The 24,737-nt window shown below is 42.7% G+C and overlaps 2 protein-coding genes and 1 long non-coding RNA gene across 7 annotated transcripts in view; 2 read left to right on the forward strand and 1 right to left on the reverse strand.

Moving 5' to 3' along the window:
- Positions 1 to 24,737, reverse strand: part of atoh8 (atonal bHLH transcription factor 8) — a 90,942-nt gene that overhangs the window by 23,658 nt on the left and 42,547 nt on the right. The gene's annotated exons all lie outside the window — the stretch shown is intronic.
- Positions 1,293 to 24,737, forward strand: csnk1a1 (casein kinase 1, alpha 1). Of its 3 annotated transcripts, none has more exons than XM_061049026.1 (11): positions 1,293 to 1,961; positions 2,176 to 2,282; positions 8,683 to 8,809; positions 10,065 to 10,163; positions 14,786 to 14,869; positions 17,658 to 17,797; positions 17,915 to 17,993; positions 18,115 to 18,189; positions 18,261 to 18,367; positions 18,571 to 18,719; positions 24,042 to 24,737. In XM_061049026.1, the coding sequence occupies exons 1-11, from the start codon at positions 1,839 to 1,841 to the stop codon at positions 24,047 to 24,049; spliced, it is 1,098 nt and encodes a 365-aa protein (XP_060905009.1). In that variant the 5' UTR covers positions 1,293 to 1,838; the 3' UTR covers positions 24,050 to 24,737. The 3 variants fall into 3 exon arrangements, with proteins under 3 accessions (XP_060905009.1, XP_060905010.1, XP_060905011.1); XM_061049027.1 differs by having other exon boundaries at positions 18,571 to 18,683; XM_061049028.1 differs by lacking the exon at positions 14,786 to 14,869 and having other exon boundaries at positions 1,295 to 1,961.
- On the forward strand, positions 18,726 to 21,832 carry LOC132982493 (uncharacterized). The gene is made up of 3 exons (XR_009674710.1): positions 18,726 to 19,993; positions 20,051 to 21,460; positions 21,749 to 21,832. It is a non-coding gene; the product is annotated as an uncharacterized LOC132982493 (long non-coding RNA).

Consider the following 24,737-nt stretch of genomic DNA (forward strand, 5'->3'; position numbering starts at 1 on the left):
CCAACTGACAACATCCCTCTTCCATCATAATCATTACCTTATCATACATTCATCTGTCTCATCATTCATATAATCTATCATTAAATATCTTAAAATGCGTATGGCTGTGGCGTTGTCCTTGCTAGTGAATATCACAGCGATAAACACTGCAGAGGTTACATGATCTTCAAGCCTAAATTTAAACCTCTCTAAGCTGACATCCAGCACAATGTCATATAATATTACACTTGCTGTACGCTGTCCTGAGCACAGCTGGGAGTAGAGGACTCGTTTTTGAAGGTAAGAGTCAGGCATACATGACCGGCCCATCTCAGCTGGTGTTTGTCGATTGCAGCAGTGATGATGGGGATGTTGGCTTCAGCCAGGACACATGGTGTTGGTACGTCCATCTTCCCTATCCTAGTCAGACAGGAGCCTCTCTGTGTGGAGTTTGCATGTTCTCCCCGTGCAGGTGTTGGTTCTCTCCAGGTACTCCGGCTTCCTCCCACAGTCCAAAGACATGCTCGTTAGGTTAACTGCTGACTCTATATACCCGTAGGTCTGAGTGTGGCTGATTCTCTGTCTTTGTATGTCAGCCCTGTGATTGACTGGTGACCAGTCCCCCACCTCCCGGCCGATGACAGCTGGGATTGGCTCCAGCCCCCCTGAGCCCCCCGTACGGTAAAAAGCAGTATAGATAATGGATGGATGGATCTCTGTTGATGTGCCTCCAGATGCCTACTGTACGTAATCCAGGTTTCAGGTTTGTAGACCATGAACAAACCAGCCGCTAATCCATATTTTTCATTAAAGAAGTTTGCCAGAATTGCCACTTACTCTGCTGGAGGTGCATACTGCTCCATTATTTCAAAACCAATAATTATTAAAAATATTTGATACACTCATATATTGGCACTTTTTTGTTTCAGTTTCTCTTTAATTTACATCCTAAATCCTTCAATTTTTAAAGGGAATTAAGCAAGAGCTTTTAATAGCAAACAGTTTTTCAATATTAGGCTACAGTAGCCTATATAAAACTGATCTTGCTGCTTATAGACTTTATGGGCCCAGGCCTACCTACATTTGTTTATATTTAAATGTTAGGTTGGTTCCTTGTACAAACCCTTATGGATGTCTTTAGTCCCATCTTTGCATTTTGTATGTAGGCCTACATGTCTTATTTTATTCTTCTGTCTTCTTCACAAATAAATGAAGGAATATTTAAATAGGCCTACACGTCATGAGTCTTGGCAATATATATTCCGACGGCCCTTGAAGGCGCCATGAGATAACCTTAGCTAATCGCCTCCAACGGAAACCAGCTGAGAGAAAGAAGGGTAGAGAAGACAAGATGGCGGAGTGAGTGGGTTGCGCTTTGTACCGACGGTTGCGACCCTGGAAGTTTGACAAAATCACCCCCGAAGGACTGAAAAGGTCGAAAAGGACTCGGAACCTTCGAAAGTGTGATTAAAACGGCGGTTTCTGCCCCTCATCACCGAGGAGGAACGGACAGGTTTCGCGCCGCGGTCGTCGCGACGGCGTTAGCTCGATGCTAACGTTAGCCTGCGTTAGCTCTGACTAGCCGATCGAGCTAGCTGCCGAAGGCCGCAAGCTTTCCGGGCTCAGTTTGGATGTAAATACTTCTACTCTGCGGAGGTTTTATTCGATGAAGATTCGCTGTAGGAGGTAGCATATGAATAAATCAAATAAATTCAGAAGATATCGATTATACAACTTCAGTTGTTCCGTTGGTTATCGATAGTTTTGTGTGGAGCAGGAGTCGATAATTAGCTCCATCAGCTGGACGAACAGGACTCACTCACTATCCGATAACATTCACAGTTCATCTGGTGGATATCATGGCGAGCAGCAGCGGCTCCAAAGCCGAGTTTATAGTCGGTGGAAAATACAAGCTGGTCAGGAAGATCGGATCCGGATCTTTTGGTGACATTTATCTGGCTATTAACATCACAAATGGAGAGGTAATGTAACGTTCAGGGTACTAATGCAGTCTGTGTGTTGGGGGTCCGAATAATGTCAGGCAGTTTGTGCTGTATCTTATTAAAGTCTCATGTTGTTATACTGGAGTGTCTGAAGCTTAAATACCACTAAAGTTAGCATCTTCTGTGTCAGTAACTGTTCGGGTCTAAGACTGATAACTTTAATGTGTAAATGTTTTCTATGTGGCTTTTTAAGGAGGTAGCAGTAAAGTTGGAGTCACAGAAAGCCAGGCATCCACAGCTGTTGTATGAAAGCAAACTGTACAAAATCCTGCAGGGAGGAGTCGGGATCCCGCATATCAGGTAAGACGAACAACCTGTTCAATCATTCGTAGGGGGTGAATGTGTGTGTGACAAATGCAGTGTTATTCCAGACAGACGACACAGTGACGCGTTGGTTTCTGCTTGTGACTTAAAGTTTGTTTAGGAGAAATGCGACCAGCAGCCGTGCGGGGCTTTACGTCAGGCCTGCTAATCTGTCTGACATTTGTTAATCTGCCTTGTAACGCTGTGTTTTCTGCTCTCGGTGAAACACGTCGTCGTGTTTTTAACTCCACATGTCAGTGTAGCTGTGACCCAGAGACCAGATGTGCTGTTTAAGTGAGCAGCAGCTGTTTTTGCAGATGAACACAGCTCGTCTCTGGAAATGGCCGCTCCTCTTTGTTGTGTTAGCTCCAACATGGCTGCTTGTCAGAGAAAATGGCGGCGGGGCTCAGCGGAGAAAACAACAATCTCAGCCCAGGAGGAGGCTGCGTTCACGGCGGGTCTCTTCCCTGATAAATGTTCACTCTGACATTGTGCCTGATAGGACATTTTGTGATAGTGAGCTGTTTAAAGTAACTGCTTAATGTGAGCTGGAGTTAAACTATAGTTCAGATGGACAGAGAAGCTGTGGCCTACTTACAGTGTGTACTGCACTATACACGCACAGCACACTGTACCATACATGAACATTACACTTCACTATACAAACAGTACAGTATACACAGTACCTTGTATTATAAACACACAGTACACTGAATTATCCACACAGTACATGTTACTATGCACTGTGCAAACTGTAATATACAGTGTAATCTACTTTAAAAACTACACATTGATATACACTGTACTATATACAGTCTACTGTAATATATACTTGGTAAACTGTAATGGACACACTGAATAATAAATACTTGTTATACTGTCAGATACCACAGACTTTGTACCACAGTGTTCAGTAAAGCTTTCAGCTGTTAAAACAAAACATTCAGTTTGAGAAGATGAAATGGATTTCTGTTTAATATTTTGTGGTCAGAGGTATTTTACTGCTGGAGTGAGTGTTTATAAAGCTGTGCTGGTAATGAAGTAAAACAATGCAGATGGGTTTAAATCACTAAGTGTGAGTGTATGTTCTCACAACCTCAGATCATCCTGCAGGGTTACTATAATCAGTTGATCTGGATGGGTGGGGGGGGGGGGGGGGGGCTTGGTTTATAGCAGGTGGTTGATGATAAACATTCCCCCTTGAAACAGAAGCATGCTTCACATGAATTTACATGAATTTATTTATTGTGTAAGTGTGACTAAAACTGTAGACAAGTTAGTCTGACTGACATGGTACTAAAGTCGAATTGCTCAAAGTCGGACTAACATTCCTTGGTAATACAGTTGGGAGACGTTTCATGTATAGATCTTAATCTGCCCAAAACTGGCCTCACCCTTCTGAGCGTGCTCCACAGTTCCCTTTCCTTCCCAGAAGTTGAACAGCATAAATGCATAGAAGAAAGCTAGGAAGAAAACAAGACCGAGGTTTCAACATACTGTACAGTACGCACATAATTTAAAGTGCTGTGTAGCTGTCAATGTTTTCATAGTTTGACATACCACCAGTTTGCCACGGGCTAACTTCTTTGTCAATTGTTTGGTATGTGGTGCAATAGGTCAACCTGAAGAAGGTTGAGTGGTAACTAGCTGAAAGGAGGAGGCATATGGCCTCCTACTGTAGTGGAGTCAGAAGTACTTCCCTCTATGAATCGATTCTCCCCAGATGCTCTTGGAAAAAGGGTAGTAGTCCAATTCAATGGCCTAATCAAGCTGTAACCATAGCTCAACTTAGCCATGCATGTAGACGTACTGATGGTTCAGTTTGGGTGTGATCACAATCGAATCTGATCCTGTTTGTCTTTAATCTATGTAGGGAGAGTCGGGCTTGCTGTAATGTGTGTGTGTGTCATGATAATGTACGGTCTCAGACTGAAGTGTGTCACTCTGCCTCTGTCAGGGCTGATAGAGAAATGGGTGCAGAGAGGTGGAGCTGTGTTGAAAGTATGCTGCTGCTGTGATTGGATGAGGACTATGATTATGTCCCATGGTGTAACCTCGGATGTGCTGCTGCTGAGTCTCTGTGACGGACTTTGGGAAGTGTTGTACATGCGTTAATGTTGGAAGACGTGAAAATATTGTGAATGGTGTATTTGTGTCTGTGCTGTGTTTATTTTCTGCTCCTTCAGCTGATCAGAAAGCTGCTTTGGTTTTTCTCCCTGATCCTCCGTGTGCTGTTAGTAGTTGGTCCTGTGCTGCATGAAGCTCTGTCAGGACTTTAGTTTAACATGTACGTGGAGCTCATGTACAGCATGCTCTGCTTCGCCGCTTCAGTATAATGTTAACTCCATGGAATTATTGTTAGTCAGATCAGGAGTAGTTTGCTTTGATTAAAAAAAATATACTTCATATAAAGTTATTGATGAACTTAAAAGACGATTGATATCAGGTAGGGCAATGTTCAGAACCCAACACGTGTAGAGATCGTTTGAACTGTGACTCATGATGAGCATGTGAGCAGATTGAGGGTGTGACCGAAGAGTAAATATTAGTGTTCAGACCTGTTCTTAAGGAAACACACTGCAGCCTGACCACACTGGAAGACAAACTGTTTCTTACTAAGTCACAGTGTTCACCCTCTCTGTGTTACATCAGAGGGAAAAGACACAGTGTGTGTGGTGTTAATTTTCCCCCTGTTCTATATCTGGCTAACAGCACATGCTAAAACAAGTCCATATACAGCCTGCACTACAGCTGACACTGGGAGACACACAATGACTACTGATCTGTGTACTGAGCTACACACACACATGGTGTAAGTGTTACCATGGTGTTCAGTGTGTTAGTGTGTCCATGGTGATCAGTGTATTTGTGACTTAGTGTGTGGAGCCAGCAGGTAGTGTGTGTTTGTATGAATGGATTGGTAATAAATGAATGTGAGTCAGCGTTTATAACCTTAGATAAAACTCTGATGTTTAAGGTGTGGCCTGTTTTTGAACATTAAGAGGTGTCGCTTTAGTCTGCAGGTTATAACATGATCACCTGTTAAACTAAAGCAAGTTAAAACATGATCACCTGTTAAACTAAAGCAGGTTCTAACATGACGACCTGTTAAATTAAAGCAGGTTAAAACATGATCACCTGTTAAACTAAAGCAGGTTCTAACATGACGACCTGTTAAATTAAAGCAGGTTAAAACATGATCACCTGTTAAATTAAAGCAGGTTATAATATGATGATCACCTGTTAAACTAAAGCAGGTTATAACATGATCACCTGTTATAATAAACATAGTACAGTTTCTCAGAGGACCATGAATGTATCATGAGGGAGTGCCACACTATGCTGCATTCAGGGACTGTGTTGGGGTCTGTAGACTGGCTATACTAGCTTCATGTTGTTGCAGCCTGTTTAACCTGCTGGTCCTGCTGACCCTCCCCCACCCAGACTACAACCTGTCTTTCTTACACCTGCAGTGTCTACTGCTCTAACAGGTGAATCCGTCCTGTGGAGAACTAGACTCGGGTGTGAAATTAGTAGAGGTTGGGGGGGGGGGGGGGGGGGGTTATTTATGTAAAAATCGAGATTCTTAGCTACTGAGATTTTAAATACATTCATAACTTCTTTTTTTTTGGATAATCAGTCACTCCCTGCTAAGTGCTAATGCTACCTCTTTAACTCAGTAGAATGCCAAATGGAGCAGCAAGAAATTCAGCCAATCTCACAGATGACTGGAGTAGATCCTGAAGTATGTACTAATTCAAAAATAGACTTTGAATCCATGGATCCAGAATCGTTTTAAATCAGTTCTCAATCGAATCATGACCCAAAGAATGGAAATCAAAACGACTCTTCAGACACCCAAAGATCCCCAGCCCTAGAAATTGGTGTTCTTTATATGGTGAAATGCTCCATTAACCTGTACAACACAGACATTTAGATGTAAAACATAAACTGTCATATTCTAATGTATTTTTAAACCATATGTTGGTTGTGAATTAAAGTTCATAAACGGTTCTTTACCAATCAGAGCCCAGCTGGTTGAATACATGATTTATGCTCTGTTTCAGGTTATAACACCTTTACTATTTTAACAAACTGAGCTCTGTGTTGTCTTAAAATCTCTTTTTAATTAAAGTAAAAACGTCATTATGCTGCACATTGATTCAGTACACCAGCATTTGGTTAAACTGAGGCTCAGAGGCATTTCTAAAGGTTTAAACCTAAAATTATTCAATTCAAAAATAATTTTTCCCTGGGGTGCAATTCAAAGGCCCACAGAGCAGTAGCATAACGACGGTGAAAGATAAATGATTTATAATGACAACAAAGGCACGCAGTGTACTTTTAAAATGCGAGTGACTGGTTAGACTTGCCGCTGACGCCTTCCAGCTATTGGAGACAACATAGTTTTGTGATTTTTCAGTTAAGAGGGGGGATGACATGCAGTAAAGGAGCCCCAGGCCTGATTCAACCTGGGCCGCCTGCTTTGAGGACTATAGCCTCCATACATCGGGCGTGACCTGCTTAACTATGTGCACCCAGATAAGACACATTTTTAATACCAATTATTTTTCATCAAAGAAATTGTCTGCGTCCTACTACTTTATCGATCTTAGACGGCAACCTAATACGGATAAATGCTGCTTTGATAACCATTCTCTTAACTTCATAACTCCGCTTCAGTTGTTGTTAACTTTACCTACTTTTGAGAAACTTTGTTCTGGACGTTCTGTGTGTCTCCCCCTGTAGTCACCCCCGCAGCTTTGAGTGACTGCTGGCCTCAGTCCTGAGTGGTAAACTCACTACACAGATGAGTTGTGATTCCCACTTTTTATCTGTTGTACTTAAAGGTAGAAATTAGTCATATTTTCGGACTGTACACGAAGAATACATAAACAAAACAAACCCCTGCCGCCCCCACCACGCCCTACCTGTCCCTACAGCCATCCTAAGGGCACAGTGTGATAACTGGTATTCCTCATGGGTGACATCAGCTAGTTTAGAAGGGATATAAAAAGAGTCTGCTTACTTTGCTGTACTTTTTATAACTCTGACTTAAAGTGTGTTTGGATAAACGATGTTAGTGAGTTTTAGGAGCTTAGTGGATTTGTTTACATCTAACAAGCTTGTAAGAGGAAGAAGCTGGTTTCGAGCTTGGCATAAATAAGATGGACTCTCAATAATCACATCAGTAATCATCAGGGGTATGTTTTTTTTCTCTCCATAATAAGTGAAGTCAGAAAACATTAAAAAGACTTTATCGTGTTTGAGTCTGCATAATAAAGCTTAGTTAAAGCAAAGATAAGTGGTTATTGGTGTAAATTTAGGGTATTCAGGACTGCGAAGGTGGTCAACTTATCTGGTTAGCTCACCATGTTCACTTTGGCTGAACACCTGACCTGCCTACTAGCTGATCAGAGATCTCTGATCTGCTCGTGAGAGGGGAGAGAAGCTGGCACACACTCAGTATTTGTGTTAGATTTTCATATTAAATATAAACATTGTGCTTTACTGGATGTTATCCTACAACAGGCTGATCAAAGCACAACACTTTGTACTTATCAGACACAAACTTAGTGCAGGACTTTATTTATTGTATCGGCTCAGTTTGACATCACTCGTTTTGTGTGAAAATGCTGCAAGAGACTCTGACAGCTTCATGTGAACTGTCAGTGTGATCTCAGTTGTCAGGGTTAGTGAAGCCAAATAACCAAAAAGATACCCTGGGTATATTCCCCTCTTTCATCGTACATGACCCAGGTCCGACTTGTGTAAACAGTTCCATGTTTCTGGTTCAGTCCTGAATGACCCGTTCTGTGTTATGTTCGCTGTCCTCCATGTTTGTTTGATTTGCCTTAGTACACATTTCCTGCCTGAAACCCTGCTGTGCCAAACAATATTGTTTTCTGAGAACAACACAAAAAATCCTGCTGAACTGAGTGGGATATGTGACACTCTTTAATGTGTTTTCAGAGGTCTAAAACTGAAGTGTCAGAATATATTATGCTACGTTTAAACAGACAGTCCTTAGAGTTATATAGTGACATGTTTTATGTTCTATATGATTATTGTCAGTGATATTAAAGGATTGATAAGTTGATTAAAACACTGTTTTGTTTGACTCCTGACCAACTGGGCATGATATAAGGAGAGTTAAGACTTCCATTTCCTGTTTGTTATAAACTACATAAACCAGTCCAGTCCAGGAGCGACACTTACAGCCTTCTTGTTGTTTCCAGATGTTTTCGGTCACATATCAATCAAACAACCCCTTTAAATTTTTATTAAATAGGAGGCAGTGTAACATCCGTAGATTTAGTTCAGTCAGCGTGTGTGTTTGCTTCCCATCCCTCCACAGACCAGCCCCACCCTAATAATAAACTGTGTGTGTGTGCAGGTGGTATGGACAGGAGAAGGACTATAATGTCCTAGTGATGGACCTGCTGGGACCCAGTCTGGAGGATCTGTTCAACTTCTGCTCCCGTCGCTTCACCATGAAGACGGTCCTCATGCTGGCAGACCAGGTAACACACACATGACACAAAGTCCATGTTAGACTTTACATTAGAAACATTAATACTCCAAAGATGAAAGCACATTTACAAAACAGGACTACCATAACGTGCAGTGCAATGTAAGTGGAGTTAAACGTGCATTAATAGAAATACCAGGTCGATGTTTAACCACATGAGCTTTAAGCAGATGGAGAAACCAGTGAAGACAGTCATCAGGCGGTCTCATGTCACATCATTTGCTCGCCCTGTTAGTGATGATACCAGAGCGAAGAAGATTAGCCTTGTGTGTCCAGATAAGCTAATAACAAAATAACGTTGACTGGAGATGTGCTCCCATAGCGGTCTGTATCCTGAGTACTTTTTCATGAGGTAATGTGAATACCTGAGATTTAGATGACTGTAAATGCCCAGCCCCGTCCGTTTACCACTTGAATAGCATCACTTCACCTCTGCTGTCACAGTGATCCCTCGTTAAGCAGCGTCCAGGGCTTTTTCATTTTGCTAGAATTAACTCTCAAAATGACATGAACTTTCCTGAATTGATCAGGCATTTCTTGATGGCAGCTGGAAAGGAGTCACTGCACTGTGCGTCGTGCAGCTCGTTTTCTTGTCTTTTTCTACCTTCTCCGTTTGGTTGAAATTGTCGTTCTACGACCACCTAAATATTTTTGAAGAAAACTGTGAGCAGGGTCCCACATTAACTACTGCTCCCCTCTCGCACTGCTCCTGCATCCACCGGTGTATGTTTTATAACACATGAAGACTGTCCATTATTGGATGCGTGTGTATGTGACTGCTCGTGCTCCGGCGCGTGTTGGAATTGAAAAGTGGAGTGTACATTTGGCGTGCACTGTATCGAAAGTGTTTACAATGCAGCGCTCTTAAACAGAGTGTGTGTGTGTGGAGACATTTACAGACTACAGCAGGCTGTGGGAGAATGTTACAGTGGTAAAGTTTCTGTGTGAGTAAACAGAGAAAAGTCGAACTGACCGTTTGACCAGATCATGACCAGTGGTACTCTGACGTGCCGACAGCTAAGGAGCAGTGAAAAGTAGCTGCAGCTAGTTCCCCAGCTAGCTTAATACTCAGCATAGTTTTCAACATGACTGACGGTATAAACATCTGGAGGATAGCCCTTTTAAAATTGCCTGCCAAACTGAAAATCAACCCACATTGTGCCCTTGGCTGGTGTTAATTTCTGACCCTGGCTGTGATAATGATCATTAAATGAAATGCTAACCTTTGACATTCTCCTCTTCCTCAGATGATCAGCAGAATTGAATATGTACACACAAAGAACTTCATCCACAGAGACATCAAACCAGACAACTTCCTTATGGGCATCGGCCGTCATTGTAACAAGGTAAGGCTAAACACCTGCACCATGTGACTTATTAAAACAAGTAGCATAGTTACCATGGTAACCCAGCAGTCCTGAGGTTATCCTGAGTGCTGTTAGATGTTAACACTGCGTAGTTCATGTTCCAGTTTTTAATAATCTGACTTTAACCTGCAGTACAGTAATGCAAAAAAAAAGGAGCAACGTGATTGGCTCTCCGCTGATACTCTGATCTCTGATACACTGATTGGTTTCTGCAGGTAGAACTTTAGAGAACCATGTCGGAGAGCAGGTCTGCTGGTTTTTCAGTCTAAAAGCACTAATCAATTAAACTGAAACATCTTAAATTGTTTCAAAGAACAGCTTCATGTGAAGTTTGTTTTTTTTACTCACATGCTGACGCCCAAATATTAAACTACATTCAGGTAATAAGTCACAGCATTGTTTAAGAGGTGACACCACAGTACACTCTATTTTTTGTCTGTCCATCATGTGTCATATTATCTGACATAGAAACTCTGTCAGACTTTAGTGACTTCATTCTACAGAATACAAATGTCCTCACCTGAGAGACCTGAGCTCTCCGCACTTATCAGATCCAGAATACTCTGAATCACAGCTGCTGTAGCACAAGCTGTTTTAACACAAGTACACAATAATGTCAAATCATTTTCATAACCAATGTTCAGTGTGTTGCCGGTACAACTGAGTCTCAAAACACACAAATACACATTAAGTACTCAGACCTACATTTTGTAGACAGGCAGTACTTTTCTACAGTCACTGGCTGGGTCCATAACCACACACTTTTATACTTGAATATGTAGTAGTATAGTATGTTGCTAACGGTCGAGCTAGCACAACGTAAGCAGTATGTGGTTGCGGACACAGCCACTGTTTTTCTTTGTATTTATGTCCGGATTTTCTTTCTTGCCATTTTTTTTCAACAAGTATTTGAGTGATGCTGCAGCAAACAGAACATATTTTAGTACATTTTTTCTGAACGAATCCTTTAACCACACTTTACAGATGAAGCAGACTCAGGTGTGAGATTCAGCAGGTTTTCATCTTTGCACTTTGAGTGTTTTGGTTTGTAAAGACCAACATTTAAAGGTAAATAGAAAACAGGTTCTGCACACATCAAGACTCCACATGAATGAGTGAGTGTATGGAGATGTATCCTGTAGAGATCGTAATACAAACAATAGGATAAAGAAGAAACACAAAAGAGTTGGATGTTTCAAACTCGCTCAAACACACCACATTATTATTGTTCACTGATTAAACAATTAATCTCTGATCTATTTCAGCTGTGATCAGTCATCAGAGCCATCAGATCAGATTTCATCTCGAGTTTTGGTTGTTCAAAAGGAATAGGCAATCAGAAGCTCTATTTTAACCTTTATTTTATTGGACAACTGAGAGTGATAGGAAATGTTAGGAGGAGAGAGTGGGAGGATGACATGCAGCAAAGGGCTGAGACTGTGACCAGGACTATAGCCTCTGGTGATATTTGATGTTTTAGGACATTTTTTACAGTATATTTAGTACTAGAATGCTGCTCTGCTCCAGTTACAAAGAAGATGAGTTGTATAACAAAAGGATTTTGCAGTCTTTATCACACATTAGATATCTAATTTGAAGCAGCCACGAGGATCTTTCAGTTTGTCTGAACTTTGGCGTCCCCTTTGGACAAAGTATGTAGTGTGAAGTCCCCTTAAAAGCACTCGTGCGTGCTTGTTTGTGTGCGCGAGTGTTAAGCCCTTGCAGACGGACAACCTTTGGTTAAGATGATACGGGAACAATCCTTTACTGGTGAGAAACACCTGCCAAAGACCAGACGATCCTGGTAAATGATCCTGGTTGTGTCTGCAGACGGATCATTGTACTTGTGCCTGTCCCTGCTGACGGTCGGGCTGTACCTGTCCCTGCTGACGGTCGGGCTGTACCTGTCCCTGCTGACGGTCTGGCTGTACCTGTCCCTGCAGACTGTCTGCCTGTACCTGTCCCTGCAGACTGTCTGCCTGTACTGTACCTTTCCTTGCTGACAGTCTGCCTGTACCTGTCCCTGCAGACTGTCTGCCTGTACTGTACCTGTTCCTTCAGACAGTTTGGCTGTACCTGTCGCGGTTGTAGTCAGTCAGTAGTCTGGCTGTAGACAGGCCAATGTCAGGCTTTGGTCTAGCTCTTCTTAAGGTGGAGACATACTTTTGTACGACTGTAGTCCTGCTCTAGTCAATTTATTTTGTTGGTATATGTGTCAGGATCTTTATGTGTATAGTGTTCAGTGAATCACACATGATGTGACTAAATACCATCACCTGTCTCAACTCAAACATTTACATTCAGACATTAACTGACTGTTATAAGTGAAAGAGTCTTTGGGTAACAGCCTGCACTCTTATTGAGTGACAGTGCGGCTCCACACTGTTGGATTCTGGGAATCTCTGACATGTTTGTCTTTCTTTTAGAAAGTGTTTTTTTAGGATGAGGTACACGTCAGACACTCAGAAACTTTTTCATGTGGTATGACTCAGGCCACACCTTAATGACTCTTTGTTTTAAACAACGAGTCCCAACGCAGCAAGCTGTGCCTGAACAGGTCCGACTGCTCCAATGCAACCTGTGTGAATGTGTGTGTATCTTTACTAGTTTAACAGATCACTGTTTGAGGAGGTGTGACTGTGTGCCTGCATACAGCAATCATTCATCATTTTACATTCAGGGGTGGCTGTGCTTCAGTGGTAGAGCGGGTCGTCAAGACTCTGCTGGCTATAACACCGTGGAGCAGTTTGGGGATCAGTGTGTGAATGTATGATGAGTGGTTAAAAGACTAGAAAAGGGCTATATGAGTACAGTCTATTAACATGACTCACCTGTGTTTTACTCTAGATTCATACACTGGCACATGAATCAAGCCTTGTGATGGATCTACACTTGAGTGGCTTGTAGAATTAAAGAGTGAACAGAAGAAACGGTTAGGTCAGGTTGTATCTTGATAATAAAGATTGAAGTTTGAATGAAACTCAAATAGGTATCAAACTGTCACTGAGATGTGTTTGAGTCGGTGTGAAATATGAATGAGTTGTGTTACTGTAAGAGTAATAACAGACTGCTGTGTAACAGTTAGTCAATAACCTCAGATGTGTTTGAATGTTTAATCACCTGCTCAGTGTTTAAGTCAGCTGCAGCTCCTGATGAGAGCTGGTCGTGATAGTACAGAGTTAGTCAGAGTGATGTTTTGATTTCTTGTTTACACACACCTGTTTATGTCACAGCTTAATCCGTGGATTCATAGAGAGCACACTGCTGTGTTTTTGTTAACTGACAGACACACCTATACTGCTGGAAAGCTGTGTTGTCTCCTGTCTTCGTCGTTCTTAGCCCTGTTAGCATAGCATCTCCATGCTGTGATAGCATGTTAGCTTAGCGCAGGGCTATGCTGCTCTCTGCACCTGTTGGAGAAAAAAAATAAAATTCTTTCCATTTCAGGTGTGTCCTCTCAGTCCTAAAATCTGATCCTGGATCAGACCTCAGAGCTGTGACAGCATGTTTACTGAGTCTGCTGCTGCTCTGGATCTTTTCTCCTGCAGCCTCTGATGTACCTGTGTAACAACAAGAGTACTACGTTGTACTTTGTCCACATGTTTGGACAGATTGTACTTTGATGCTTTGTTCTTGTGACTATATTGACTTTTAATCCCTTTTAAACAAACAAACTCTGTGCTGCATAGGTTCATGTCCAATCAGATTCCTTTGTTCTGTATGAAAATTTAACTTTTCATTCCTAAATTGTTTTTCATTATCTCACACTCCTCAGACAACCCCAGCCTCTCGGTCTGACTCTCCTTTATCTCAGTTTACACTAGAAGAAACATTAAGCTGGATATTAAAAAAAGTTTTACTGTTTCATGTCAGCTACGTTAGCATTTGCTCAGCTCACAGACTCGGAAGTGTCAGTGATATACAGGTGACACAGGTTTATTCAGGGTTTTAATGTTCAGGCTACATTAAGACAGTCTGTGAAGTTTACAGTCAGACATGCTGTTTCTCCTGCAGCTTTGTGTTCACTGATGCAGATAAAGAATTGAAGAGCATAGTTTCAGGTTACAGTAAATTTCACATTTTCCTCCAGTACTAACCCACCTGTAGTAAAAATGAAACCTGTGATTAGTGTCTGTTACCTGTGTGTCGGTATCAATCTTGATTAACCACAGACGGCAGCTCTCTCTCTCTGTCTGTGCCGGCCTGTAAACGACTCTAAAGTAAAAATAATAATCATGTCAACACACCTTAGCTGCAGGTGTGCGTTCATGTTCTGCAGACAGAAAAGTGAAGTTTTCTGGCCTGTTAGAGCTTTGTCTGTCTGTAGATATTAATGATTAATGTATTTCTGCTGATGGATAAAAGCCAGCCATGCCCCCCACCCCCCCACCCACTCTGGCTCTCTGTCACAGTCAGACGTGGAGGTTCATGTGTCGTCCTGACAGGAGAGGACTACAGTCTGTGGTTTCTTCTGTTCTGGATGATCACATGAGTCCTCTCAGGTGTGTGTGCAGGTGAGGGACTCTGGAGCAGACTGATGCTAATGTGACTGACAGACAGAGGCTGTTGATTTGACCCCTCCCCTCTACTGTGTGCCCTAGTGTTATGACTCGTCAGTGGGGAAGAGGAAAAGAAGCTTGGCTGTTAGCTCTTCTCAGGATCCACCTTTCTCAGGATTAAACCAGGTGTGACTTTACCACAACACCAGCTGTGCACATCAGCAGCTGTCGCTTCGCTGTCATATTAACCACACTGGTTTCCAGTCAGACCAGCAGCACCCAGCCTTCACCCACCAAAGCTAACCCACAGACAGTGTAGACCTCCACCACAGACTAAGACAGCAAATAAAGTCTCTGTATGCTCCCAGTCCCTCTAATGGTTCCTCACCAACATGTTAGACACGTCTGTCTGTCTGTCTGTCTGAAGCTAGAATGAGATTCAGATTAAAGGAGATACAACCCTCAGAGATCTGTCAGTGTAAGACTGTACTCTGTCGACTGATCTGATGGTGTAACATTAATCAAACTTATCAATCATACTTATTGATACATAACAGAAACATCCGGAGAGAAAGAAGCTCTGCAGTACACATCAAAATGCCAAGAGACAATTAATAACACATTTATTTATATAAAGTGAATTCTATTGAACAGTGTTTCTATAAAAAATGTTTCTATACTTAGTCTCAGATAAGTCTAGATAAGGTGTGTATGAGATCAAAAGAGTTGTTTCAGATCAGTGTGTCATGAAAGTGTCAAACAGTGTGCCAGTCAGATCATTCAAACTGTACCGTTAGACACACACACACACACACACACACACACACACACACTCTTATTGAGTCTGTGTGATGAGTGTCTCTGCTGTTTATTCTATTGATAAGGTGAATAACTGCACAAACACACACAGACCCATAACAAGAGCTTCAGTTCAGTGTGTGTCCCAGTGCCTGCCTCCATCTCACCTGCTCACCTGCTTCCCTGGAAACACACACACACACACACACACACACACACACAATCACTCACAGCTGATTTCAGAGCAGTTAATGATAACTGTTGGTTTTTAATGTCTCTGCTCAGCTGTAAATCAAGACTAATGTTTCATGGCTTTCATGTGCTTCACCATCATTTAGCATTAGCCTCACATGCTTCATCATGCACCTGGTCGGCAGTTAGCATCACAAAAACCCAGCTCCTGCTGTAACGGGGTCAGGGTTGGGTTACACTAAGACTAAACATCTGGTTCCTCACTAAGACTTAGCCTTCCCCGCTCACTTGCTGCTTCTGCTGTACAAACATCAGATTCTTTATTGATGTGACTTTTTTGTGTTTTATTAAGATTTGAACTGGGTTTGATTTTTGTTGAAATGTTTTGTTGTGCTGCATGAAGTCGTACAAAAAGACACTTCTGACGGCTCTACAATTAATTGAATTCATAAGCGGGTCATACTTATCATAATACCTGCAGGTGTAGGTTAAGGACAGGTGAACATTTACCTGAAGCAGCGCAGTTACTGTAACATGTTTAAGGGGATGGGCAGTGTTAATCTTTAGGTGTCATGTAGCTTGTTTTGAGGTTTGTCTGCTTTTAACAAATAACATAACAGATTAATTCAATAGGACAGTTTGTGTGAAGGGACCATAAACAGCACCCACTGAGCCCACTAGGTGGCGCAGTAAGTAGCCTGGTGAACTGAGGTCTGGACTCCACACATTGGTTTAGTACAGGCTGTTAGAAGGGATGTTTTGGGCACAGTGCTGCACATACAGTGTTCATAAACAGGTGTTTTTTACATGCAACACTCACTGTGGCAAGACTACAGGCAACACCTGTAAGACACATCTATGACCCCCTTCATTATGAGGACACCTGTATACACACCTGTATACATCTTTAATAATGAGGACACCTGTATACATCTTTAATAATGAGGACACCTGTATACATCTTTAATAATGAGGACACCTGTATTCATCTTTAATAATGAGGATACCTGTATCTTTAATCATGAGGACACCTGTATACATCTTCAATAATGAGGACACCTGTATACATCTTTAATAACGAGGACACCTGTATACATCTTTAATCATGAGGACACCTGTGTGACACGTTTATAATCTTTTTAATGAGGACACCTCATATAAAACATTATCATTCTTTATGACGTTACCTGTTGGACACACAGTTTCAACATTCATCTCATGAAGAAGAGATCGAACTGATCTATGTGAAGTCTATAGACATCAGTCACCTCCTTCTAACACAGTAACACAGTTTGGTTTTTTTTCACCGTGACGTCACCTGTGCACAGGTATTCTGTGGTGTCTCTCTGCTGTTGCAGGAGTCTCTGCGGTTTCTGTCTTTGTTCTTCACATACAAAGAACGCACACACTCATTGTTGAGCTGGTCTATGGTATGATGATGGTCTCCTCGTTACATCAGGTGTTAGACCGGTCCCTGCTCACTGAGCAGACCCTGTTTGTCACTGTCATGCTGTTGTTGGTAGAGAGTTAACAGGTAGAATGAATGTTGTGTGGGGGGTGGGGCTTATAACCTGTTCACCAAAACACTGAGCTGTCGCAGCCTGACACAGTATTAATGGAACAAAGATGGTACTCTTGTGTTCTACAAAATGTAGAGTTTGCATCTTTCACAGAAAACAGGTTGCTTATGGTGCACACAGAAATCACAGTAAAAGACAATTTAGTTCAAACTTTCTGCAACAATAACACCACATTGTGGGGATGGTTCATCAACTAAAAGAGGACGAGTGAGGAAGTGATTGAAACACCCAGTTTAAATTGTGAGTTAGGTTTAAGTCCTGTGTTGAAATGATGGTTCTCCTGCACACGATCTCAGTGAAATGATGTGTGTAAGAATAAAACTTGTGTGTTGATGTGATATTTAATGTTTTTGGTGCGGTGTGACTGAAGGATAACCCTCTTGTGTCGTCTCTCTCTCTTTCAGTTGTTCCTTATTGACTTTGGGTTGGCGAAGAAGTACCGAGATAACCGAACACGACAGCACATCCCCTACAGAGAAGACAAAAACCTGACCGGCACTGCACGCTACGCCTCCATCAACGCACATCTGGGCATCGAACAGAGGTATGCCACACCTGTAACACCACCTGTTTCACTTCATCCTGTGACAAATAAAAAACATTACACACATGATTAGACTGCTGGTCTACTGAAAAGCTTACACTGTGTTATTGTGTGCAGTCGCCGTGACGACATGGAGTCACTAGGCTACGTGCTGATGTACTTCAACAGAACCAGTCTGCCCTGGCAGGGTTTAAAGGTGAGACACACACCTGTCCAGCACATGTCTCCTTACCTCTGAAGTGTAAATGTTTATTATTGTAGTTTTTATTATTATTGATTCAGTGATGTGTGAATGTTTTTGTGTGCGCGTGTTTTAGGCTGCAACAAAGAAGCAGAAGTATGAGAAGATCTCGGAGAAGAAGATGTCCACCCCTGTGGAGGTCCTGTGTAAGGTAAGAACAGGTGAATTACAGGTATCTCTCCTGACACACACTCTGCTTCATGATATTTATTCATGTTCCAGGGTTTCCCAGCAGAGTTTGCCATGTATCTGAACTACTGCCGTGGCCTGCGTTTCGAGGAGGCTCCAGACTACATGTACCTGCGCCAGCTGTTCCGCATCCTCTTCAGGTACATCCCAGCTGCTGTGTGTCTGTGTGATGAAATGTTTCAGCTGAAAAAAACTGAAAGTTGTTTATGTTATGATCCTGTTATTCTCTCCTAGTTCCCCTCCCCGTCTCCAGCATCTCCAGCTCCTTGTCCTTGATCCCTACCTCATCCTCCAAACAGCTGATAGTTGTAAACATTGTGTTTGATATGTGTGTGTGTTTCAGGACTCTGAACCACCAGTATGACTACACATTTGACTGGACCATGCTGAAACAGAAAGCAGCCCAGCAGGGGGCCTCCTCCGGGGGCCAGGGCCAGCAGGCACAAACCCCCACAGGCAAGCAAACTGACAAACCCAAGCCTAACATGAAAGGTTAGTAGCAAACAGCCAAGCGACGTTTTACAGACACCAATTGCTTGTTTTATTTGTGTATTTAGGACTATCAGGGATGGTGTGACTCCCTGACCACAGCCCAGTGCCCCCTTATAAAAATAAATAAAAAAAACAGCTGATTGGAAAAGTACAATTCCTGCTGGATGATGAAGACCAACATCTTCATCAGTCTGAGGAGGCACACTCAAACAAATCCAAATAAAATCAGACACAATTGGTCTGTCTTGCAGAAGCAAAGACGTCCTTGGGGAATTTGACTACTAACTTTGCTGCCTTGCTCTTCTGTTGGTGTGTTGGGGCTGGACGACGGGCTCTCTGCTTTAATCCCACACTGCAACTCTGCTGCAGTCTGTCTAACTCTACTGCCTCACCTTTTCTACTGTTCTCTCTGTGTGAGGGTAGTCACACACCTGGACCGCAGGTGGAGGCTACCTGTGTGTTGATAAATAATAATAATGTGTCAGGACTAAAAAGGAAACACTGACTCTGTGACATCTCTCAGCTCAGTGTGTTACATACAGAAGACAACATGTCAGTGTTCAGTCATACAGGATTAGATTACCTGTCATCAGCAATGTAAACTATAAACTCTTGTCTCACTGATTGGAGGAGGCTCTGATCTTAAATATGAGAACAAACAGAAAAATAAGTTTTCTTTCGTTTTGTTTTCAGACATGCACAACAATCAGAAAGCTCTGCATGTGTGAACATAAATAGCCACATTTTTCTCCCCGGCCTTACAGCCAGCCCCGTAGTAAAATGTCGAGGTGAGTTGATGTGTGAAAGCAGAAGGAGGTTTGATGGCGTTTACATCAGTGAGCCAGGAGCTTGATCATATAATGAAGCTGCTTCATACTCTTTCTGCTCGCCAGTATGTTCTTTAATGCTAGGTGTGAAGTCTGATTACATGGTGCGTTGATATAAGACAGAAAGTGTCATTATGTGAGCAGACTCTGTTGCTTCGTTAGCCATTTTTGGGTTTCTGCAGTGCATCATATCCCGAGTCTTGAGACCCACCTACCCCTCATGTCTGACAGGGACGTGTATGACTAAGCAACTCGGGAAGATTTCAGTGGCGGTCGCTAAAGAAACATCCAGTATGGATGTTCTGTTTACACCTGAAAAATCAGTAAATAAATATGGTCAGATAATCTGCAGTGAGCCGTGTTCCTCTGAGCGCTGTGAGTTTCTGTTTGTTGTCACAGCTGAGAGACGTTAACATATGGTGACTGTTCTGACAGCAGGACAGATTAGTAGACATGTGTCTTAGTTTGTTAGTGAATCTTATAAATGAGATGGAGAAAACATAGAGTGTGTGTGTGTGTGTCACAGAGACACACAAACTAACATGACACATCTCAGTGTCACTTTCTCGCTCTGACTTTATATTCTCTTTGGTAAAACAGTTCAGTTATTCAATGCAAACATGTTGTATTAAAGCATCAACATTAACTTTTTGTTTTCTCCTGAAGCAGACTCGGAGACAGCTGTTGGTCCTGGTCCAGACCTGGGGTCTCATTTATAAAACGGCATAGAATCCAGTCTTAACGTGTACATAAGCACAAAACGAGATAATGGGAATAATAATAGATCTATAAAACCCTGAGCACACAACCTGCACGCAGATGCCGCACATGGAGAAGTGTCTTACACATTCAGACAGCGCTGGGAAATGTGAGGCAGAATTTTATGTAATGTTCATCATTTTACATATTAACAAGCACACATAACTCTGATTGGATGTTTATGATGATCAGTAAAGAAACTGCTTCAGTTCACCATCTGCATCGATACGTTCCCTCAAAATGTTTGTGGGAATGTGTCAGAGTTTAATACGCCTCTTTGGGCCCATCTGCTGCATAAGGGTTGTAAATAAGACCCTGGGTCCTGAGGAGGATCACAGTCAAGTTAGATTGTAGGTCAGGTGTGTTTAAACTGGAAGAACACACTGAGGAAGTAGTAGAAGATCCTGGTTCATGATGACACAGCGGAGGTGTTTTCACACATTAAACATGTGGGTCAGGATCGTCTTCATCCCAGTATTTTATACAGGATGTTATGATTCAAACCTTATCAACAAACAGGTTGATATACTGCACAGTAAAGGCTGTAGGCTTTTTGTCCTCGCTCACTTTTCCTCAGTGCATTTTGATAAGGTAGTGTCATGTGGCTCACGGGGTTGACTCATTATGCAATAAAAAAACATGCTAAGCTAAAAACATACTTTTAAAAATATATTTCCATTCAGCTTTCCTGTTTTTTGTTTATTCAATTTAATTACCGGTAGTATAAATTAGAAGGTGGGAAAAAACCCCAGCATTCAGTAAGCAGCGAGCTCTGGATAGTGAGACCTGCAGACGTGTGAGCCGCTGGTATCCTCTGAACCAGAAGAATCCCATAGGACTGTTTTTACCAAGTCCCACTCAGAGCTCTCTCAGTTTGTGGATATGAGCTCACCGTTTACACACCCACACCACCAGGTAACTTTGGATCTCTCCTGTCCTGCAGTTTCCCCCTCAACAGCACGTCATAGTTGTTGTCAAAATCGCTTATTCTTACGCCGTGTCCCAACAGCACACGAACGTTGGATATCGCGTATTATCGCCCCTTATGGCCCGCTCGCTGTCCACACTGCATCCGTTAAATATCTTAATTCTTTGCTCTGTGAATTTCTGTTCCCCGTTGGAAACCGTATGACATCTAGTGCTTTTATTTTGAAGGTGGACAGACTGAAGTGTGGTGCTTTTATTTTGACGGTGGACAGACTGAAGTGTGGTGCTTTTATTTTGACGGTGGACAAACTGAAGTGTGGTGCTTTTATTTTGACGGTGGACAAACTGAAGTGTGGTGCTTTTATTTTGAAGGTGAACAGACTGAAGTGTGGTGCTTTTATTTTGATGGTGGACAGACTGAAGTGTGGTGCTTTTATTTTGAAGGTGGACAGACTGAAGTGTGGTGCTTTTATTTTGAAGGTGGACAGACTGAAGTGTGGTGCTTTTATTTTGAAGGTGGACAGACTGAAGTGTGGTGCTTTGTATTGATCAGATCAGCTGTTGACTTGGTCAAAGCTAAACATGTTTTCCACTTATCCACCAGAAAAGAAAGTGTCTGTGCCGTGTAGAGCCTCCTACTTCCTCGTTCTTCGTCCGTCTGCGCGACAGAGGAATATAGAAACAGGGTGTCGGGTTAAAAACGGCATGCTGCATCACTCGCTGGCAGTTTGGACCCTCCAATAGGAAACTATAGAATCAGGCCGATTTTGTCGTTGTGCTGTTAGTTTGATTCAACCCGTTGTCTAACAGCCTGTCCTGTTTGGAAGTCCACAGAATCAAAGAGTTGAAGGGTGCGCTGCAGGCGGAGGAACGTGTGTGTAATTTAAAAATAAAGTGGCTTGCTGAATAATTTCTAAACACAGCGTACACTCACATCACTTACATCGTCTGAAGCGATGTACAGCCTAGCTTCTGTACCTGCACTCTTTCTCAATAAAGAGGCCGAGCATATTGACAAGTACCTCAGACAACCACGTTTACAAGAAGCATCCCTGAACGTCTAAATCAGCACCATAAACGTCACAGGAGAGGTCTATATCAGATATCTGTGAGTATGTGTGTTTGGTGTCAGGAGGAACCTCACCCATTGAAACCCTCCTGAGGCCAAACACTCATTAAAGAAGTTCAGGCATGTCCTGTATACACACAGAGTTTCTGTCTGAAACAGCCTGTGTGTGTGTGTGTGTGTGTGTGTGTGTGTGTGTGTGTGTGTGTGTGTGTGTGTGTGTGTGTGTGTGTGTGTGTGTGTGTGTGTGTGTGTGTGTGTGTGTGTGTGTGTGTGTGTGTGTGTGTGTGTGTGTGTGTGTGTGTGTGTGTGTGTGTGTGTGTGTGTGTGTGTGTGTGTGTGTGTGTGTGTGTGTGTGTGTGTGTGTGTGTGTGTGTGTGTGTGTGTGTGTGTTACTGACGTCATTCCTTCAGCTGTTAAAGTTGGCCTCTTCAGTACACCTCCGCTTTATGTAACAGGTACACGGGTACATTGTTCTGTGGTTAGCATGGAGGAGGCTGACAGTAGATTTAAATGTGACTATTAACTTGATTCAACATGACTGAGAGCGGTGTGTTTAAAATGATGCTCAGAGTTAGCATGTTTGTTAGCATTAGCTCTTCATATTCGGGCGTATGAAGTGTAAAACTATAGTCCGCTTTTTAGTGTTTCCATGTTTAACCAGCAGGTGTCGCTGTTCAACTGAGCTGCATTACATTGGCTTAAGTCAAGAATTGTCCTACATACATCACACACACACACGGTCATCTCTTCTGACCTTAGGTCACATTTACACGTCAACAATCCTCTGAAAACGAGGTCTTAAAGTTCATCCACGGTGCACACAGCTCTGCAATAACGACTATAAACGCTGTCGTACACATGCCAGGCCAGTAGGTGGCAGTGTGACTTTGTAATGAAACATCACGCGCATTCACACACACTCTTCTACAGAGCGGCGAGGTGTTAATGTACAGAAAATAGCGAAGACAAGAATGTTTGTGTGGACGGACGATGAGTTGGGGTTGATACTCCAAGTGACCTTAAACTACCAAAAGTCAATTTCAAATAAATGTCAACAGAGTGAGCAGCACAAACACAACTCAGGAGTCCGCCATCGTTATAGTCGTCCATTTACTCGCGCCCAGCCTTTGTGTGGTAACGCACATGTGCGTAAGGCCACTGTTAAACCGCCGTTCCTTCTTGAAACAGTGTACACGGTGCTGTTTTCAAAACTTTGCACTATGGGACCTGTTTTTAAAACCTTCCGTTTTTGTGAGGTGTAAACACGGGTAAGAGTACTTGACTGGAGAGAGAACCTGCTCTCAGGGGGCGGGGCTTACAGAGGCGTGATGTTGGATTCATTCACACATTCAGACACAAATATGAAACCACTTTTCATAAAGTTCCTGCTGTCAGTCAGGTATTTAAATGTGTGTGTGTAACTGACAGGTGGGCGGGGCTCTGTAGCTTCTCCAGTGATTGACAGTCCTCTCTGATCAATCAGTGGACTGCAGTGAAACTCCACCTTCAGTATCGGTGTTTCCAAACCAGAACTATGCTGCTTTTCACACCTCTAGCTGTTTCACTCTTTTCCTGCGCGCCTGTTTTCTTCTTAACCTCTGACCTCTTCTTCGTCCTCTTCCTCCCCCCGTGTTTCTGCAGGTTTCAGACTCAGGGGACTGATCTGTGATTCTGTGTCTGCAACTTTCTCAGGCTTTGAATGTCACTTGTGATTCTGATCATGTTTTTCTGCCTCTGCAGGTTTCTGAGGTGTGACTCCACCCACCCCGCCCCCTCCCCCCAAAAACCCCACCCCCCCCTGAGCAGAGGTGCAGCAGTGTTGGTGACCAGGACCAACAGGTGTCTCTTCCTGGCTGAGCGGCAGACGGCGTGTGTGTCGATGTGTGTGCTGAAACGTTCACCTGTAAATAAAGAAATCTGCACTCCAAACAAACACAGTGAGAGGCAGGTTGTTTTTGGATGTGGAGGCTGTAGCCCCCTGAACCCTGCCCCCAGACCCTCCCCTCAGACAAACACTCACCCTCCTCTCCCCTCCATCCTGTCTCCCTCCTCCCCCAAGTGTCTGTTTGGTTTCTATGGAGACTGAGGTAAGAAGAAAGACAGCTGACACCCTCCCTGTTTCTCTCTCCTTCCTCAATGACCCCCCCACCCTCCTCCCCAAATGTAAGACATGTTAAACCCTTTTGTTTCTGAATAATTGAATGATGCAATCCTGGATGTTCTTTACTAAAATCAGAAATGTTGGATTTTTTTCTTGTTTTCTTTTGTTTCTATGGTGATTAGGAGTTTGCCTGTTGACAATATAAGCAGCCGATGGCAACAGTCGATGGTAGAATGACTCTCCCTCTCTCTTTAGAGCTCTCAATTATTATTAAATCTGTTGTAAAACCTATGGTCTTCTCCAAAAATACCAATAAAAACATGACAGAACTTGCA

The sequence above is a fragment of the Labrus mixtus genome, chromosome 10, assembly GCF_963584025.1.
Source record: "Labrus mixtus chromosome 10, fLabMix1.1, whole genome shotgun sequence".
Classification (NCBI taxonomy): Eukaryota; Metazoa; Chordata; class Actinopteri; order Labriformes; family Labridae; genus Labrus; species Labrus mixtus.